At 43.3% G+C, this 20788-nt stretch overlaps 1 protein-coding gene across 1 annotated transcript in view; it reads left to right on the top strand.

Moving 5' to 3' along the window:
- Positions 1 to 20788, top strand: part of Mtmr10 (myotubularin related protein 10) — a 52883-nt gene that overhangs the window by 27172 nt on the left and 4923 nt on the right. The window contains exons 8-14 of the mRNA XM_036188050.1: positions 3732 to 3819; positions 3901 to 3989; positions 5193 to 5323; positions 6374 to 6443; positions 7363 to 7433; positions 12092 to 12261; positions 17511 to 17681. Coding sequence (XP_036043943.1) covers positions 3732 to 3819; positions 3901 to 3989; positions 5193 to 5323; positions 6374 to 6443; positions 7363 to 7433; positions 12092 to 12261; positions 17511 to 17681 — 790 coding nt within the window. The remainder of the gene's footprint in view (positions 1 to 3731; positions 3820 to 3900; positions 3990 to 5192; positions 5324 to 6373; positions 6444 to 7362; positions 7434 to 12091; positions 12262 to 17510; positions 17682 to 20788) is intronic.

The following is a 20788-nucleotide window of genomic DNA, read 5'->3' on the forward strand; positions in this document are numbered from 1 at the left end:
ACCTGTTTTAAATAGGGTTTAAAGGATATTTTATTTTAAAGGACTTTGTAACATAAATACACCATCCATAGTGTTTCAAAAATGTTGACTGTAAATTTTTATTTTCGTTAGAAATCTAGTATTTGTTTACAGTTTTATTTTATTTTATTTTATTTTATTTTATTTTATTTGTTTTTCGAGACAGGGTTTCTCTGTGTAGCTTTACACCTTTCCTGGAACTCACTCTGTAGCCCAGGCTGGCCTCGAACTCAGAGAGATCCACCTGCTTCTGCCTCCCGAGTGCTGGGATTAAAGGCATGCGCCACAACCACCCAGCTGGTTTGCAGTTTTCTTACAACTGTCTTTTTAAAGTTGATTTGAAATTCAGGAATGCGTTACACTGAATTTAAGTGATGTGTCCCATAGGCCTTTATAGCTGGAAGGTTTCTTCTGTCCCACCCAGCCCTATGGTCCTGCAGTCACTTATAAAATAATCACTCAGAGGCTTTTATTAATTACGTACTGGATGGCCCTATGGCTCAAGCTTTCTTGAGAGTTCGCTCTTACAACTTAACCCATTCCTATTCATCTGTATGTCGCCACACGGCTGTGGTGTTACTGGTCTGCTGGCAGCAGCTGGCATCTCCCTCCCCTCTCCTTTCTCCTTTCATTATCTCTCTTGGATTTTCCCGCCTGGCTCCATCCTGCCCTCCCATAGGCCAAGGCAGCTTTGCTTATCAATCAAGCAGAGGAACACATATTCACAGCAGACAGAAAGACATCCCACAGCAGGCCTTTTAATGTACAATGTTCTTGTCCTCCCCCTGTTATACTTACGCATTTACAGACAAAACCAGTGTTGTTCTGTGGAATTCCCCACATTTGAAGTATCCCTGGCTTACCTCTGTGCTGTCCTTTAACATGTTCTTCTGCATCCTGCGGAGTGATTGATCCAGACTCGGTTTTTGCAGGAATGCTTCATCAGGTGGTGCTGCCCCCTGTGCATCCCATCTAGTCTCTAGCTTGCTTGCTATGTGTGCACTTTCTCAATCTCCCTGGCTAGCTCACTATATCTGTGTGTCCTTACCATGCTGACCGACTGACAGGCCTGAGGGCTGTGTGCTCTTCTGTCTAGTGTAAAGTTCCACTTTTATGTCATGCTTTTGTGTCCCTCACTACTTCTCACAGAATGGGAATCTGCTACTTCATTCATGGTTCCTGTTGGTTATAGCCTACTTCTCTCTTCTTTCTACTTTCTAGCATACTTTTCCTCATCAGCTCTGAATATCATGAACTGTGGTTCATATGAAAAAAATGTGTATATATAAATATAAATCAATAAAAATCTCTCTTTTACTCAACAGTTTTTAGAATAGTGAGCTGGTGCCCTAGAATTCTTTAAAAGTGACCAGGGATTTTTGTTTCTTTGTTTAACGTAATTTGGTATTGGTGAAGTTTTGAGAATGCTTTGAGACTATTGAAGCCTCCATTGGCTTAGAATCAGCTTTCTTGGGGCAAACTTGTACTACCGTGTTATCACTGGCTGGTCCTCTACAAGGGACTTGTCGGTGTATGTATGGGTCTGGGAAAGGTACTCTGGATCATGCACTTCTCCTCTTCTGCTGCTTTCCTTCCGATTACCTTTCCGGTCAGCTTGTGTCACTGTGTGTCCTGAGAAGCCATTGGCACAGCCCGGCCAGGCCTGCCTCTGTCTAGGCTGTGTGGAGGAAAGACAAGAGGATGTTTTACAGAGCAGTGAGATTACCCCCCTGTAGCTGTGGTCTGAGAGTGTCTGGGTGAAGAGGGTAGAAGAGGAAGACTTCTTGTCCTTCTTGGCCATGAGCCTCTTTGTAGATTCACAGGCTGTCTTTCTCACTGTAGGACTGCTGTGAAGAGACACCATGACCAAGGCAACTCTTACGAGAGGAAGCAGCTAACTGGAGGCTGGCTTACAGTTTCAGGGGCTTAGTGCATTATCATTATGGTAAGGAGCATGACAGCATGCAGGCAGGCACCAGGGCAGTGGCTGAGACCTACATCCTGATCCACAGGCAGAGAGAGCACACTGGCCCTAGTGTGGGCTTTTTGAAACCTCACAGCCCACCCCAGTGACACACTTCCTCCAACAAGGCCACACCTCCTAATCCTTCTCAAACAGTGCCACTCCCTGGTGACTAAGCATTCACAGACATGGGGCCATTCTTACTCAAGCCACCACACAGGCTTTGTGCTTTTGCCTGCCTTCTTTCCCACAGCCTGTCAAGACATGGCTCCATAGTGAAGATGTTTCCTAGAGAGTACAGATGTTTTAATAGTCATCCTAGAAAATCATTTATATTGCTCTGTATTTTTCTCATGTTCAAATTTTAATTTTATGAAAATTGACCACATCATACATAAACACTGAGAGGGATTATCAGTGCCTCCCATGATGCCATCCAACTAAGTGGTGCACGTTAAGAGGAGATAAATGTGTTTCACATGTTTCTGAGGTCCACAGAGCACATCACTGTGTTTTAAGTATGCTACTTTTTCTTCCTTTTTAAAACTCAGTCATGGTGGTGGGGTATCTGTGTGCATGTGGAGGCCAGAGAGCAGCTTCAGGTACCGTTCCCCAGACTTGCTCCACCACTGTATTTCTAGATGGAGTGTGATAGTGGTGAGGCTAGGCTGGCTGGCCAGTGAACTTCAGAAATCTACTTGCCTCTGTCTCCCCAGCCCCAGGACTGGAAGCAGGTGGCGGCATGTCAGCTTTGTACATGCCTTTGGGAGTCACACTCAGGTCCTCTCACTTCAGTGGCAGGGGCCTTACTGACTGAGTTGTCTTCAGCTCCTTTGTGAAATTAAGTTCTTAATCTAAAAATAATGGGTTTTATTATTATCAAGAATGTTATTTGTTTACATATGGGCCATTGTATTTCGTTCTGTTTCATCCCCAGCTCCCACGTTCCTCTCCTCTCCTTCTGTCCCCCCCTTGCTGGTCTCCTCCCCCAAGCACCCCCCTGCTTTCGCGGCCGATGTTGTTCCATTACCTTTTCCCTCTCCCTACTCCTTCAAATCTTCCCTCCCTCTCATGGTCCCCCCCTAGATTTGTGACCTTCGCAAACATGCACCCCTCAAGATTTTAATCTAGGCTCAACATATGAAAGAAAATGCAGTGTTTATCTTTTTGAGTCTGGCTTGTGTTGCTTAATAGAATGATTTCCAGCTCCATCATTTTTCTGCAAATGACATGATTTCATTTTCCTCTACCGCTGAATAAAATTCAGCTGTGTATATGGGCCACATTTTAATTATCTAGTCATCGGTTGGTGGGAAGCATCTTAGTTAGGGTTACAATTGCTGTGATAAAACACCATGACCATAAGCAGCTTGGGAAGAAAGGGTTCATTTGGTTTACACTTCCACATCACTTTTCGTCATTGAAGAAAGTCAGGGCAAGAACTCAAACAGCATAGGAACCCGGAGGCACACACCATGGATGAATGTTGCTTGCTGGTTTACTCCTCATGCAAGTTTGCTCAGTCTGCTTTCTTACAGTACCCAGAATTACCACACCAGGAATGGTACCTCCTGCAGTGAGTGGGTCCTCTCATATCAATCATCAATTAGGAAAGTGTCCCACAGGTTTGCCCAGCGGCCAGTCTGGTGGGACATTTTCTTCATTGAGGTTGAGCTGTTGTGACTAGAGAGAGCAGCAGTGAACATGGTGAGCACTGGACTCATGTACGACCTCTTTCTCTCCTGTCTAGCCTTCCAGAATACTTTGTCGTGCCAAGTTCATTAGCAGACCAAGACCTGAAGATCTTTTCCCCTTCTTTTGTTGGAAGAAGGATGCCAGTAAGTGCCTTCTGTGGGATGTCATTGATGCTCTGTCCACTGTTTGCATCCGGTTAAGTGAGGCTTCTGCCTGTCTCCTAGTTCTGGTGCTGGAGCCACTCTAACGGCAGTGCTCTTGTGCGAACGGCCCTCATCAAAGATGTGCTGCAACAGAGGAGGATCGACCAGAGGTAGGTGAGAAGGGATCACAAACAGAGCACTGAAGCCCCTGCTAACTGGAATAGCTGGTATCGCCACACATGCTATACAAGGGTTACTACCATTTTGAAAAGAGTGAATAGACTAAAATCATCTTTGTTTGATAAAACACTTGTCTTTAACATACTTTCTAAGTACAGCGATTTCCACTTGAGACACCTCGGGATAAATCAAACTTCTTTCAATTTCATGGGTCTTATTTAGGTAAATGAGGTCAGAATAGTTCAGAAAATGGTTTTAATGGGTTCACACAAACAAGTTGGTAATGTCTGTTAAAGTCAGCAGTAACCTCCCTATGTGGCAGGAGGCTTCTTTCGGGTGCACTCACAGCCTCAGGCTCACAATTGACTTGGGTTCTCACAGTTGGCCACAGTTCTCAATGCCCAGGGTCCTCCACTGCTGCCCTGTTCCTTGTTGGCCCTGTGCCATCCACAGGCCTGTCCTGTTCTCTCTAAACATCATCTGGGGTCTAAGGCCCCTTCCTCCCGACCTGTGATCCTGTCTACGAAAGGTCACCGAGGGCCGTGGTTTGAGTAACTAACACATTAATATTATCTCTAGCTTGACGACTTCCATGTGGACATCTTCAAGGCCCTTTAAACTTTATATCTAAAGCTAAACTCAAGGATATGGCCACCCTAGACTGATGCCTTCCTCCTCCTTTCCTTTCTTCCTCTGTAGCCCCTCAGGATTCTGACACTTAGTGCTTGAGACATCTTATGAACCCACATATTGCCTCCCTAGTCTTCCCCCTAGTGTGTTACCAGTGCTGTCATTGGCTCTTTCTGTGGTGCATTTCATGGGCTCCGACACCTGAAAATTATCCAGTCTTTTCACTGTCCTGAGAGACGTTCAACAGGACTCTTCCCTCCTGGGCCACTCTCTTCATGCTCCTCCATGAACACTGGGTGACACACTGACTTGACCCTCATCCATCTCAGTTCTGAGGCACCTTATAAGGGGTTCAGGCCCCACTGTCGGGCATTCTCTGCTTTTCCTTCACAGTTTCCCATTTGATTTATATGTGATGGCAGTTCGACTACTGCCTGTCTTCCTCACTAGGCCCCATAGGGTGGCACCATTGTGTAATTAGCTAGGAAGTATAAAATACTTGTGAATGTAAGTGTTCCATCTTGAAATGGATGAACAAATACTAAATACTTTGTTTTTACTAGGATCTGCAATGCAATAACTAAAAGTCATCCACAGAGAAGTGATGTTTACAAGTCAGACTTGGATAAGACCTTGCCCAATATCCAAGAAATACAAGCGGCATTTGTAAAACTTAAGCAACTGTGTGTAAATGGTAATGACATTTTTATTTTGTGCATGCATATAATGAATGGGAAGAAAGAATTATGTGGGAACTATCGGGGAAAGTGATGTTCCTTTAAAATACAGTAGAGACATCTAAGGAGAGACTCAACCTCTAGAAAATGAAGTCTAAACCTCTTTTGGTTTTGTAGAGAAAAAAACGACAACAACAACAAACCTGCTAAATGTCCCCCAAGTCATGAAAGATGTAGACCACCTTAAAGAAGCATTTGCTGAAGACAGAGCTTCCTGAAATTTCAGTGCACATGCCTAGATTTGCGCCTCAGCTTAGCATGTTGTCTGTGTAACTTAGCTCTAATAAAAGTAGATATGTGGTTGCACTGCTCTGGGCAGGATGTCTTATGAAAGCATCTTTGGAGTAGAGTGGGTCCTCTTGGAGAGAAACCCAGTGTCTCCTGAGCACGGGGAGAAGGGCTTTGTGGCAGGTTGTGGATGGTGCGTCAGCATTGTTAGTGTAGGGGAACTTAGCAAGAGTGGGGCCCTGAATGGCCGTGTGCACCCTGGGCAGGGCAGTGTTGGACTCCAGGGCTCTGTGCACACAGGGGACACTGGCAGCAGAGAGGTGGGAGGGTGGGACACCTGGAGCAGCAATGCTGTAAAGTGGCCCTGGTCTCAGGATCGCTTTCTGGGGAGCCAGGAGTTACCAGCTCTCAGGACACTGTGAGCTGTACTTGCCAGGATTTCCACAAAAAGGCCAGAAGGTAGAAGACGGGACCTAGGGGAATGTTTTCTTCTGCTTTCTTATAGAACTGTAACATGTCACGTTAGTACAGTGGCCAGAGCTGTGACCCCAGCTTTTGAGAGGGTGAAGCAAGAGGGCCCCGAGTTTTGAGTCCTGTCTGCTTTGTGGCAAGATAGTCTTAAAAACAGTCAAGAATCAGAACATGCCTTTCTAAGTGTTTGCTGAAGTAAACATGTGTCAAAGCTAATTGTTAAACATGTGTCGGACATTGCTTAGCTCTTGTGTTGACTATGTAAGACTAAACTTATGGAACTTAACGGTGTTATGTGTGTACTACAGAGCCTTTTGAAGAAACTGAGGAGAAATGGTTGTCTTCACTGGAAAATACTCGGTGGTTAGAATATGTCAGGTCTGTCGACTTTTCAACTCTATTTTGAAATAATTATAAGCTCACAGGAAGTAAAAGATAGTGCAGAGAGCCATGTGCCCTTTACCTAGCCTCCCTCAGGGTAACATCCTGTCTAACTGGAGTGCAGCATCCAAACCAGATAATCACCATTGCTGTAATCTGTAGGCCTCATTAGTACCTAGTATAGTTCTGCCTTCTCCCCAAACTCCCCCATCCATTCCCTCTGACAACCACTACTTGAATGTTATTTAAACCAGCCTCTTTTTAAAATTTTTAATGATTTACTGATTTTTATTTTATTTTATTTTATTTTATTTTATTTTATTTTTGGTTTTTCGAGACAGGGTTTCTCTGTGTAGCTTTGCGCCTTTCCTGGATGTCGCTCCGTAGACCAGGCTGGCCTCAAACTCACAGAGATCCACCTGGCTCTGCCTCCCGAGTGCTGGGATTAAAGGCATGCACCACCACCACCTGGCTTTTTTAAGAAGTTTTTTTTTTTAAGATTTATTTATTTTTTATTATGTATACAGTATTCTGCCTACACACCAGAAGAGGGCACCAGATCAAATTACAGATGGTTGTGAGTCACCATGTGTGGTTGCTGGGAATTGAACTCAGGACCTCGGGAAGAGCAGCCAGTGCTCTTAACCCTTGAGCCATCTCTCTAGCCCTCAGCCTCTTTTTTTAAATATACAATTGATGAATTTCCCTGTTATTATTCCCTAAAGAATCATTCCTGTTAATACCAGAGAAATTCATAAAAAAGTTGAAAGTATGTGTATATATAGCAGATGATGAGTTTTGCTTGATTTTAAACATTTAAAATGTATTTTTGCAGGTGGACAGGATGTCTTGGCAGAGAAAGGCATGTGTACATGGTAGAAATGTGATATCTAACAGTGTTTTCCCTTCTTTCCAGAGCTTTCCTTCAGCACTCAGCAGAACTTGTGTACATATTGGAAAGCCAGCGTCTCTCTGTAGTCCTGCAAGGTAACTGAAACAGTTCCTGAGAATACCACTGCAGCCCTGTCGCCGGCATCTGTGATAGATAGTGTAATTCACATCCACCTGAGCTGTCTGCTCTTCCACAGTGCTGCTGGGCGGCGAGTCCATCCCTGACTGGACTGATACTTGATGCTAATTTGGGCAAGGCATCCCAAAAATCTTGCCGTTTTTCTATTTCAGGCAAATTTGTTTTAGCTTAAATGCTTACTGACTCATACTAAATTGTGAGCCTAAGAAAATAATTTGAGATCAAGAATTCAGAAGAAATAGCCAATAATTTTCTTCTCTTTTTTAAAATTAATGAAGTTTTTTCATTTATTTTATATCCCGGCCGCAGTTTCCCATCCCTCCTCTTTAACAGTGAGTGTTCTCATCTTATTGGGATTGAGCCCCAGTTTCTCTGTGTACAAAAGGTTTTAGAAGTACTGAACCTGTTTCACTAACACTTTTAACGTGTGACTTTTGAAACCATTAGTTGAGGTATGATGCACATCGAGTATACTGATAAGTTAGTAAATAGAGAGCCTAGGTTTTGTGTGTGTGATTGTGATCACACACACGCAATGTCACCCACATGGAGATCGGAGGACAACCTCGAGTGTTGGCCTTGCCTTTCACCTTGGACAGTTCTCCCCTTATTCTTTGCTGTGTAAGCAGGAGTGCTAGCCTGCAGACTTCTGAGCCCTCCTGTCTCTGACTCGGCTCCAAGCAGGGGGGCTGGGGCTTGTACTACTGTATTTATTGGCTTTTACTTGGGTTCCAATGACCTGGGTTTCAGTTACTTGGGTTCCAGTGATCTGAACTCACATCACCAGGTCTATAGAGCAAGCTCTTTGCCCACTGAGCCATCTCCCCAGTCCCCAAGAGTTAAGTGTTAGAAAATTTTCATCACCCCAAAAGGGTTTTTTTCTGGGGGAGAGGGGGCGGATAGGAAGTTGAGACAGGGTCTTGCTATGCAGTCCTGGCTGTCTTGGAACTTGCTGTGTAGACCAGGCTGGTCTTGAACTCATAGAGATCTGCCTGTGTCTTAGCACCAACTCACTAGGCTACTTTCTGTCTCTATAGATATGCCTTTTCTAGGTAGTTCATGTAATTGGAGTCACATGGTATGTGGTCTTTTGTCTATGGTGTCTTTCATTTACCATAGTGTTTATAAGGTTCATACATGTCATATGTATTTTTAAAAGTTGTATCCCATTGTTTGTAAATCAGTTTATTTACCTGTTGTTGGACATTAGGTTGTTCCCATATGGGAGCTGTCACAGAGTGTGCTGCTGTGAATATTCACACAAATGTTTTGGAAGACATGATTTTAAGTTGCTGGGTTATGTGGCATGTCCATTTCCATCTTACAAGGTACAGCCAAACCATGCTTTGGAGTTATTGGACTTGGGGATCACAATTTGTGCCCCAAGTGAGGTCCAGCCACCCATCCTCAACGAGCCAATAAAGAGTCAAATTGAAAGTGGGAAGCAGGAAGAGGGGACTTAGTGTGACCACATCAGGAAGAGGGACAAAGAGATCCAGTGACCCCTCAAGTCCATCTGACTGGGTCCTAATGTGAGGTCAGAGTTAAATAGAGGGCCAAGGATGTGCACATCTAAGCAGTCCCCGTTGAGGTGTGGTTCCACCCAGCACTGACCCATCACTGCCTGGGCTTCAGTCTCATCCAGTAAGGTGTCTGACAAGTGTTAGAACTGTGTGAAGTCTCTTCCTGGGAATCAAGCTCGCCCTCTGATAGCACCTTTCCTTTTCCTAGCTTAAGATTCCTAGGGAATTCCCATTTCCTTGGGGTCCATTGTTTCAATGGTCTGATAGTCAGATCGAGAGACACACATGTGTCTCTTTAGAATATCTTCATTTCTGCCGAACTAGTTACGGTTGGACCACATTTTCAGCACAGATTAGGATGCTGATTCATCTCCATCCTCACCAGCACCATTGTCTGTCTTATGATCACTCCGGAGCAGCTGAAGTGGTAGTAGATTTTTGTTTACATTTCTCCAACACATTTCGTCTTTCTGTCCAGTTCTAAGACTTCTGTGTGTTCTGGGTACAAGCTCCTTTAATCCTACATGATTGCTACTTTCTCTTATTGTGTCCTGTCGGTCCATCTTTTTGACTTTTGAAACATTAATTTAAAAGTTTTGAAGTATAACTTATCTATTTTTATAGATCATGTTTTTATATCATATTTAAGGACTATTTGCCTAACTCAAGGTCACAGGGACATTTCCCTGTGTTTTTGTTTTATAGAACTTTTATAGGTTTAGCTCTTAGAATTTAGGTCTTTGGTTTATTTTGAATGAATTTGTGTGTGTATGTCTGTGTGTGTGAGAGAGAGAGAGACAGAGAGAGACAGAGACAGAAGCAGAGAGACAGAGAAGGTAAGAGGTTTAGATAGATAGATAGATAGATAGATAGATAGATAGATAGATAAGGTTAAGAAGCTGAATTATCTCTTTTGTATGTGGATATTAAATAGTCCCAGTACCATTTACTGAAAAGACTTTCATTATTAAATTGCCTTGGTGCTTTTATGAAAAATCACTCATAAATGCCAAAAGTTTATTTTTCCTATTTTATTGCATTGAGCTTATATCAATTCTTCACACTACTACCACAGTGTCTTGAAGCTGTAGTTCTTCAGTAAGCTTTAAAACTGAGACACTGAACTATACAGCTTGATCTTTGAAATTGATCTGGCTATTCTAGGTTATTTATATTTCTATGTAATTTTCTAGGGTTCAAAACAAAAAGGTCCACTGGAATGTTTACATGAGTATGTTGAATCCATGGATCAGTTAAGGAGAAAACTATCTGTATGGAATTGGCGAAACTGAAGTGAATGTCTCCCTATTTATTCCGGTCTTCCTTCATTTGTCAGCAATGGTTACAGGCTCTACAGTTTACATTGATGTATTAAATCTCTTGAGTACATTTAAGGCATTCTTAGATGTTTCTGTGGCTAGTGTTTTCTTAACTTCATTTCCAGGCTTATTGTATACTTGTTGTTGTATATTGAGTTTTTGTGCTCTTACTCATTTATTCTAGTGGTTATTTTCTGGATTCCTTAATTTTTTTTCTTGTGTTTGTGTGGTGTATGTATGTATATGTCCATGTGTATTCATGTGTGTGGAGGCCAGAGATCAATATTAGATGTTATTTTCATTCACTCTCCACCTCATCTTTTGACATAGTGTCTTTCATTGAACCTGGAGCTCTTAGATTTGGCTGGGCTGGTTAGCCAGTGAGCTTCAGGGATCCAACTCTTTCTACCTACCCTGCATTGGGCTTATAGGCTTTTCATGTGGGTGCTGTGGATCTGAACTCAATTCCTCATGCTTGCATGACAAACATTGAGCCATCTACCCTTTATCCTTGGTCTTTAATATACAGGGATTATACTAACTGAGCCATCTACCCTTCATCCTTGGTCTTTAATATAAGGGGATTACACTGTTGACAACTACAGTTTTTAATCCTTTTGGTGCTGTTGGTGTTTCTTTTTCTTGCCTAATTGTTTTGACTCAAGCCTCTTATACAGTGTGCTGTAGAAGTATTGAGAGCAGACATCCTTGTCTCATTCCTAATTTTAGGGAAAAAGCATTCATTCTTTTACTATTAAGGAGGATATTAGTTGTAGGAGTTTTGGAGATGCCTCTGATAAGGTTCCCATTAATTCCTAGTTTTCTAAGTATGTCAGATGCTAGTTTGCCTCCAGATGATATTATTATTGACTTTTGTTTTATTAATATGCTATCTTTACTTTGTCAAATGCTAAAGCAATCCTGTATTCCAGGGAATTATTCCTAAATTTTCATAGTAATTTGTTATATTAATATTTTATTAATGACTATTACATCTAGAATTGCAAAGGCTATCAGTTAATCATTTTTTTTTTATCATTTTGCCTGATTTTGATAGTAAGGTAATTCTAGACTTATTGAAAAGATGCACAACTGTGATATTAGCACTTGGGATGCAGAGATAGGACCATTGGCACCCTTTGGCTTCATTGAAAGTCTGAGGCCAGTATGGTACAGTGAGACCTTATCTTAAAAAGCAAAAATCTGAAAAGAAAAGGAAAATAACTCTAAAGTATGGGAAGGAAATGCTTGCCACCTTTTCATGTGATGGGGACAATTTCATTCCATTGCTCACTTCTGAGTCATTGACATATGAAGTAAGATGCCTGTGGAAATATTGTGTTTTATTTAATATCCTTGACCAAACAGTACTAGAATGTATTCTAGAAAGATGTTGTACCACAAACTATTGAGATGTAGGGAATGTGAGCAATGAACTGCATTGGCAAATAGTGGCACCTGAAAGTCCATCATCCATAGTCAATGCTTCAGTGTGTCCCAACATCTTAGTGTAATGCAGTGAATTAAGATAAAGTAATGTAATTGGTTTTACTCACTGATGACTTGCTTTAATACTTCCTTTGGTTTATATAGATCTCCAGTTAAAAATAGAACATGAATTATATAAAAATTATCATATTTGAGAGCTGCTGGAATCCACTAAAATTCTTTTACATAGACTATCCTGAAGGCAATTTAAGTATATAATGTTGTTTTATCTGACTTACAGTCAGAATTTCTCTTGGTCATCATTTTCTTTCTATTTCATTACAGAGGAGGAGGGAAGAGACTTGAGTTGTCTGGTAGCTTCCCTTGTTCAAGTGATGATGGATCCATATTTCAGGACAATCACTGGATTTCAGAGTCTGATACAGAAGGAGTGGGTCATGGTAGGATATCAGTTCCTAGACAGATGCAACCACTTGAAGAGATCAGAGAAAGAGGTAACCAGTCTTACTGCCTTACTAGACATTTTTTAAGCGTGTGTGTGTGTGTGTGTGTGTGTGTGTGTGTGTGTGTGTGTGAGAGAGAGAGAGAGAGAGAGAGAGAGAGAGAGAGAGAGAGAGAGAAAGAGAGAGAGAGAGAGAGAGAGTGTGTCAGTCCCAGGTGACTCAAGTTTCTTCCAGGTTGAGAAAAACTAACCAGCACAAACAACAAATTCTCTTAATCACTGAGTCTTCACTATAGGGCCATCATAATATATTTTAAAACACTAAATGCACAGAAAAATAAGAAACTATTGAAGGCTGCAGGACAGAAATGTCAAGTCTCAGAGAAAAGCAAACCCCTCATAATAGCAGAAACCCTGAAGTCTAGGCAGGCGTAAAATGATCCTGAAAGAAAAACAAAAAACAAACCCCAAACCACCAAGCTAGGTTATTGTTACCAGCAAAATTATGCTTCATAATCAAAGAAATAAAGATCATAAGCTAAAAGTCATTAAGCAGTCCCTGAAGAGTACTGAATAGATAGATTCCTCCACATAGAAGAGGAAGAGAAACGCACCAGGAAATAATAAGTCTCACTAGAAGATTTGATAAGCACATGGAGAATGAATCAAGAATTACAGCAGATGACAGGAGTTAGTTTATAGTTTTGAATAGTAACTCCAAACCTTAATGATTTCAAATCACTAACTGAAAGAAGCAGACTGTCAAAAGTGTTGGATTGAAAACCAAGACCCAAGTATTTGCTGCCTGCAATAAACATACCTCACTGGCGAAGATAAGATACAGTCCGAAAGTGAAAGCGTAGACAAAGTTATTTCAAGCAAATGAAATCTTTAAGTAAGCAGGAGTAGCTATATTCACATCCAACAAAGCAGACTTCAGAATTAGTAGAAGATGTAAGGTTATTCATTAATAAATGAAACAGTTCATCAAAATCCTTAACAGTTATAAACATAGCTGCATCAGATGCTGGAAACATTCCTGGACATAAAGCTGACCCCAGTACAACAATCATGGATGGCATCGATACACCTTTGTTACAGCATGAATATAACAATGCCCCTTGTGGGTTTGTCCATTTGAACACTTGGTCCCCGGACGCGACAAGTTTTTTTGTTTGTTTGGCTTTTTATGGAACCTTTAGGAGGTGGGTCTTCACTAGGGTAGGGCTTAGGGTTCATAACCTAAGCCTACCTCTTGCCCTCCACTTCGTGGTCCATGGACAAGCCACTGCCAAGCTTCTGCTACTGAAGAGCCATCCACCCCATGGCATCTTCCTCACCATAATGGATTTTATCCCTTCAAACCGCCAACCAAAATAAATCTCCCATGGGTTGCTTCTAGTATTTGGTTACAGCAGTGAGAAAACTAAGAAACAGAGATTTGGTAGCAGTAAGTGGAGCCATTGCTGGCATGAACCTGGCAATTTACAGGCCATTGGAACTGGTGTTCTGAAGGAACTTAGAAGAGTAACATAGCCCTAGAACTCTCTAAACACAGTGCCATGGGCCATTCTAGTGTGAGCGGAGAGACAAGAAAAGTGTAGAAACATGGAGAGTGAAGAAGACATGCTCAGAGGATTTCTAAAGGACTGGAAGCTGTTCATGTACTAGTCTGTCGGTCTAGCTGTGCTCCGCTCAGGTCCTGAAAACATGAGTAAGGCAGAACTCAAGAGTCATGGGCTAATTGGTTTGGCAGAGGAGATTCCATACAGCAGACTATTCATGCTGCAGACTGGTCATTGTTGTTCACTTTGTTTACCCAGATTTGCAGTGAGAGAGGGCCGAAGTGGAGCAGGAAGGTGTTGAAGCGTACTTCCGGCAAGGGAAGGAGTGTGGATCTAGTTACAGTTGTGCACAGAAATGTGCAACACGATGAGGAAAAGAGCATGAACCAGATTAAAGTTGGTGAGAGGTCACTGCAGAATGGCTGCGATTCTTAAACGATTAATGTCGTGAAGGAGAAACCCTGAACTTTAAAAACCAGTAAGAAAGGTGCTCTGGGGAAAGGGCCTCACCTAGTGCAAATTCATTCCAAAGGACAGAGCAAATGGCAGCCAGCAAAGTGCTTTCCTAGGTTCAGTGGCCAAGTACTCAAAAGTGTGGCCAAAGTACCTAACTTACAGTTCTGCTCAAAGGGACTCAAGCTACACCTTGAGCTGTTAGTGAACTTGGTGTAGCCCACATGGTGATAGTTTTACAGGCATGAAAAATGCAAGAGTGGAGGTGAACTATTACATGGAGGTTTATATCAGTTTTTTTTGATGAACCCATTAGATTTCCTGTGTGGACACCCAGATGTGCTATGCCTGAAGCTGTGAGGGTGAAACCTAAGTTGCAGTGGGGATCCCAAAATATTGGAGATGCCAACAAGCTGCAGGAAGTGACCCAAGGGAGAGACCATGTGTGTCAGAGGGACTAGACTTGGAGGCAGGGCTATAAACTCCCATCTGAGCACAGGTGACCAGCCAGGTGGAGAGCCACGGGTTTGGAGTTTACCCTGCTGGCTTTCAACCTTGCTTTGGTATTTTGTTTTGTTTTTTTTTGCTTTGTTCCATTCCTGTCTTTTGAGTGGGAATGTTACTCTGTACCAGTCTATGTTGGAGGTAACTTATTCTCTAATTTTGTATGGGGTCACCAGTACAAGTTTACTGACTCTCAGAAGAGACTGGGCTTTAAATTTTGAAATATGTTAAAGCTGTGAGACTAGGGGACTTAGGGAGCTGGACTAAATGCATTCTGACTGAGCTGGCCATGAACCTATGGGGCCCATTGGCAATGTTGTGGTTTGGATGTGAATGTTTCCCATAGGCTCATATAGTTGGACACTTGGTCCAGCTGTATAGCTGTTTTGGGAGGCTTTGGGATCTTTAGGTGGAGCCTCACTATAGGAAGGGACTTGCTAGTGCTGGGCTCTGTGAGTCATAGCCTGGCACCACATCCTATCTGTTTCCTGCTTCCTGATCCACGTACTTGTGAGCTAGTGGCTGCCACCACTGTCACAACGTATCTGCTACCATGCTTTTTCCACCGTGGACTAGACTCTTCCAATTCACAGTCATTCAGAAGAATAAAAACAAAACCAGCAGAGTTAAACTGCATTACAAAGCAAATATATTTAATAGACATCTACAGGGTATTCTACCTAACAGCTGCAGGATTTTCTCAGCAGCCCATGGAACTTTTTCCAAAATAGATCCTATTTTAGGACATAGCCTTCTTAACAAATGAAAAACAAAACAAAACAAACCAGAAGAAGCAATGCCAGTGGTACCATGCTACCCAACTTCAAATCATACTGTAGAACGAAGGTAACGGAGCCAGCAGTGGGCTGGCACAAAAGGACGTGCAGACCAATAGGAAAGAAAGAGTTCGCTAAGAGAGAAGTCCCTGCAATGGCAGCTACATACTAAAAACATACATGGGAGAAAAGACAGTCTCTTTAATAAGTGGTTGCCAGGAAAACCAGATTATCGACATTTAGAAGACTGGAACTTGATTCCTACCTCTGCCTGTAAAAAAATCAATTCAGAATGAATCAAAGGCCTCATAATGTGGGACATAAAACATTGGAGCCACTAGAGGAAAGCCTGCAGGAAGTCCAGGCCCAGGCAAACCGTCAGTGCTGTGTGGATGAGGGTAGAGGTAACTCTTATGTAGTGCCGGCAGAACATAAACGAGTGAAGCCCTCAATCAGTATGGAGGTCTGTCTTTGTTAGTTAGTTAGTTAGGGTTTTCTATTGCTGTGAAGAGACACCATGACCACAGCAACTCTTATAAATGAAAAGATAGAATTGGGGAGGCTCACTTACAGTTTCAGAGGTTCAGTCCATCGTCATCATGATGGGGAGCATGGCAGCATGCAGGCAGATTGGTGCTGGAGCTGAGAGTGCTACATCTTACAGGCAACAGGAAGTTGACTGACATTCTGGGCAGTATCCCGAGCATAGGAAACCTCAAAGCCCACCCCCACCGTGACACACTTCCTCCAGCAAGGCCACACCTACTCCACTCCAACAGAGCCACACCTCCTAATAGAGCCACTCCCTATGAGATTATGGGGGCCAACTACATTCAAACTACCACAAGGTTCCTAAAAATCTAAAATAAACTACCTTATAACCCAGCTATACCACTCCTTGCCAGGAGGGTCAAAGGTCACATACATATTCACTGTGAAGTCAGCTTAGATGCCCATCATCCCAACGGAATGGTAAGAAAAATCCAGTGTATGTCTACAAGACATAGTACTGTACCGTAAAAAGGGAGGGACTGAGGGGCAACTGGAGGTCATGACAGGATGACATGTTTTCTTTTGTGAGGAGAAGAACCACCAGGGAATAGGGGGTGTAAGTGTAAGAGGGCAGATGGTAACAATCAACATACACATGTATGGAAATGCCATTATGCAATCCCCCTGTTGTATAGAATTAAATGCTAAGAGTGTCCTAGCTGACTAAAATTATCTTTGGAGTTTCACATTTCCTGAACATAGGCTGTAGCAGTTAGGAACCCAGATTTTGAGAGGAACATCTTTGTAACACCTGTGTGGCTTCCTGTTCAGCTTCAGAAGGCCCTGCAATGCTTCCGAGGCCTGGCAGCCAGGTTGGCTCTGTCCAGTGTTGGTTCAGAAAGCACCATTGACTAGTGGTAGTGAATGCAAAGGAGCAGGCAGTAGCTGCTTCCCAGAGGCACTCCATCTAGGGCTGATGATGGCAGTTGTTTCGTGACCGTGCTGGTCAACCAGAAGTTACAGGGCTTGGCTGGTGGCTCTGTGTTGCTCTGTAGATCCACTTGCAGGATGTTTAAATGCGTTGTTTGCTTCTCCACATTCGTATAGGGCTCGATACTCATTTGTTTGCTATTACTACCCTTGCTAATCAGGAAGATGTACTTTTTTGTTTCATTTTATTTTTTGAAACAGAGTTTCTCTGTGTAGCCCTGGCTGTCCTGGAATTCCCTTTGTAGACCAGGCTGTCCTCAAACTCAGAGATTCCACCCGCCTCTGCCTCCTGAGTGCTGGGATTAAAGGCCTGCGCCACCACCTCCCAGCACTTTTTTTTTCCGTTAAGTGTATGTCTTGACATAAATAGGTCTAATCTGTCCACATGGCCTCAGCTCAGCCAAGTGCTTGAGGGTTAGATGTTTTCATGTTATCCTCTTCAGTTCCACTAATAAATCTAGGAATACATGTGCCAACCGGAGGGAAGCATCAAATAACCTCTTTGTCTGTCTGTTTGCCAGTCTCCTTTATTCTTGCTGTTCTTGGACACCACGTGGCAGCTGTTAGAGCAATATCCAGCGGCCTTCGAATTCTCCGAGACATACTTAGCAGTGCTGTGTGATAGTACCCGGATCTCACTGTTCGGCACCTTCCTGTTCAATTCTCCTCATCAGCGGGTGAAGCAGAGCACCGTAAGTGACATGCTACTGTTTGTATGTATGTGCATGTGCATTTTGTGTGTAGTATGTAGGTCTGCATGTCCTCAGGTATGTGCCGGTATATGTGAATGTGAAGGCCTGAAGTTGATGTCTGGTCTCTTCCTCAGTGCTGTCCACTCTGTTTTCTTGAGGCAAGTCTTTTACCGAATCTGGAGCTGCCAGGTCTGGCTTTTCTAGCTAGCCAACTTGGCCCAGAAGTTGTGCATGTCTCCTGAGTTTTGGGATCACAGGTTGCCACCATACCTGCTCTGCGTTTCCATGGGTTCTTGGGATCCAAATTCTGGTCCTAAGCTTGCACAGCAAGTGCTTTGTGCCATCTCTCCAGTGTCTCCCCTGCCCCCCTTTTTTTACAACTTTGAAATATAATTGAAGTAGAGTTAATTGCATGTTTAAAATATGTGACTTAAAATTAACCTTTCAGAATAATTTCAGAATGCATTAAGAAATCTAATTTTATTTTTATTAATGAACATTTTGTATTCCTGTGTAAATTGCTTATAAATAAATATGTCTAAGGACATTGATTACTTTAACCACCCTAAATATGCTTTTGGATATTTTTGGTGGAGCATCAAACATAGGGCCTTGTGCATGCTACTGAGTTATACATAGCCCTAGCTCCGTACCTCCCCTCTGACATCTTTTATTTTTTCTTCCAATTTTGAGATGATGTCTGTCAGTTACTTAGACAGGCCTTGACCTGGCAGTCCCTAAGTCTCAGCTTCCTGCATGCTGGCCTCTCTTGTGCTTTTTGGTTACTCCTTGTACATCTGAGTTGTTGGTCAATAACTGAAGACATTTATTTCCTGATAAGTCAGTACAATAAAAGTTGTATTTCAACTGTTTCTTAAGGAGTCATGGAACAGGAAGTTTAGACACAAAGGTAGACTGGAGTTCTCTGTAGACACTGTTAACCACGCATACTCTCAGAGTCCCTCCTGTCACATGGCAGCCATTGTGGGTGGGATTGCTTCTGTGGGGACAGAGCTAGAGGAAGCCAGCTGAGGACTGAGAGTGTAGAGCCATGCTTGCGACCAGCCCCTCCCCACACTGGTGTGAACCTTCTTGCTTTGCCTCACCCCATGTGGACGCACGGTGGGAAGAGCCCAGCAATGCTGCAGTGACTGTGGAGGGAAGCCAGAGGGGAGCCCCTGTAGGCTTTGAGGGATCATCCACTCTGGCCTTCAGTTTCAGCTCTGAGCCCCAATCTAGGTAATGTGGCCTCAGAGCAAAATTCTTAATTCTGTCCCAGTCTAGAAAAATGCAAGGTCCATGGTTCTCTCAGAAATAGGCTTGTAAACCCAGCCCCATATCTGCAGCGTGGTTCCATCATCTAACAATAGTGCTTTTGGCAATGGAGTACTAACCAGCAGTAAAAAACAATGACATCATGAAATTTGCAGTCAAATGGATGGAACTAGAAAATATCATTCTGAATGAGCTAACCCAGATCCAGAAAGACAAACATGGTATGTACTCACTTATAAGTGGATACTGGCTATAAAATAAAGGACAACCAGGCTACAGTCCACAGCCCCAGAGAGGCTAGGTAACAAGGAGGGCCCAAGGGAGAGAATTCATGGATCTCCCTGGGAAGGGGAAATAGAAGAGATCTCCTGGGTAAACTGGGGGTAGGAGGTGAGGGAATGGGGGATGGGAGCATGAGGGATGGGTTGGGCGGGTTGGGGGTGGGATGGAGGGGGAGAGTAATGAAAAGGATGTCTTGATAGGAAGGCTATTTTGGGGTTAGGGAGAAACCTGGTACCAGGGAAATTCCTAGGAACCCACAAGGATGATCCCAGCTAAGACTCCTAGCAGTAGTGGAGAGGGTGCCTGAACTGGCCTTCCCCTGTAATCAGATTAGTGACTACCCTAATTGTCATCAGAAAACCTTCATCCAGTAACTGATGGAAGCAGATGCAGAAACCCACAGCCAAGCCCTGGGCTGAGCTCCAGGAGTCCAGCTGAAGAGAGGGATGAGGGATTGTACAAGCAAGGGGTGTCAAGATCATGATGGGGGAACCCACAGAGACGGCTGACCTGAGCTGGTGGGAGCTCATGGACTCTGGACACCAACAGCTAGGGAGCCTGCATGGGACCGACCTAGGCCCTCTGCCTGTGGGTGACAGTTGTGTAGCTTGGTCTGTTTGTGGGGCTTGTAGTGGTGGGATCAGGACCTGTCCCTGGCACTTGAGCTGGCTTTTGGGACCTATTCCCCATGCAGGGATGCCTCACCCAGTCTTGATGCAGGGGAGGAGCTTGGTCCTACCTCAATTGATGTGCCATGCTTTGTTTATTCCCATGGGAGGCCTGCCTCTTTCTGAATGGAGATGGAGGAGGAGTGGATAGGGAGGGGGTAGATCGGAGGTGGGGGGAGGGAACGGGAGAAGAGAAGGGAGGGGAAACTGTGGTCAGTATATAAAATACATGAAAATTTTAATTAAAAACAAAACAAAAGGAGGCTGGAGAGATGGCTCAGCGGTTAAGAGCACTGGCTGCTCTTCCTGAGGTTCTGAGTTCAATTCCCAGCAACCACATGCTGGCTCACAACCATCTGTAAATGAGATATGGTGCCCTCTTCTGGCCTGCAGACAGAACATTGTATACATAATAAATAAATCTAAAAAAAAAAAAAAAAAAACCAAAACAACAACAAAAAAACCCTTGTTTAAAAAAAAAAAAAAAAAAAAAGAGGTGTCTTTGGTCTCGTTGTGTATAGTGACATTACCAACTGTGACACATGCATGTGTCCAGGTATGAGAGGCAGAAAACACTAGTCAGGCTGTTTTTGGCTGGGAGTGAGTAGCATCCTAGAGAATACCAGATCTTGATTGATTAGGGAGAGACCATTGTGGGAGCCCATTTTTAGGTTTCCTAGGGCTTTACCCAGCAGGTCCACATAGAGGCTGATTAGACCACGGGCCTGAGTGCAGGTGTCTGAGATGGTCTGCACTTGGCTGTGCTAGCGGGAGGTCTTTTGCTCCACCCTTTGGCATTCCTTTAAATACTCTAGGGCAGAGACAGTGGAGGCTGATGGATTAGGATCCAGGCCCTCTCAGGGCTATTCTATATTTTCTCTC

The sequence above is a fragment of the Onychomys torridus genome, chromosome 1 (assembly GCF_903995425.1).
Source record: "Onychomys torridus chromosome 1, mOncTor1.1, whole genome shotgun sequence".
Taxonomy (NCBI): Eukaryota; Metazoa; Chordata; class Mammalia; order Rodentia; family Cricetidae; genus Onychomys; species Onychomys torridus.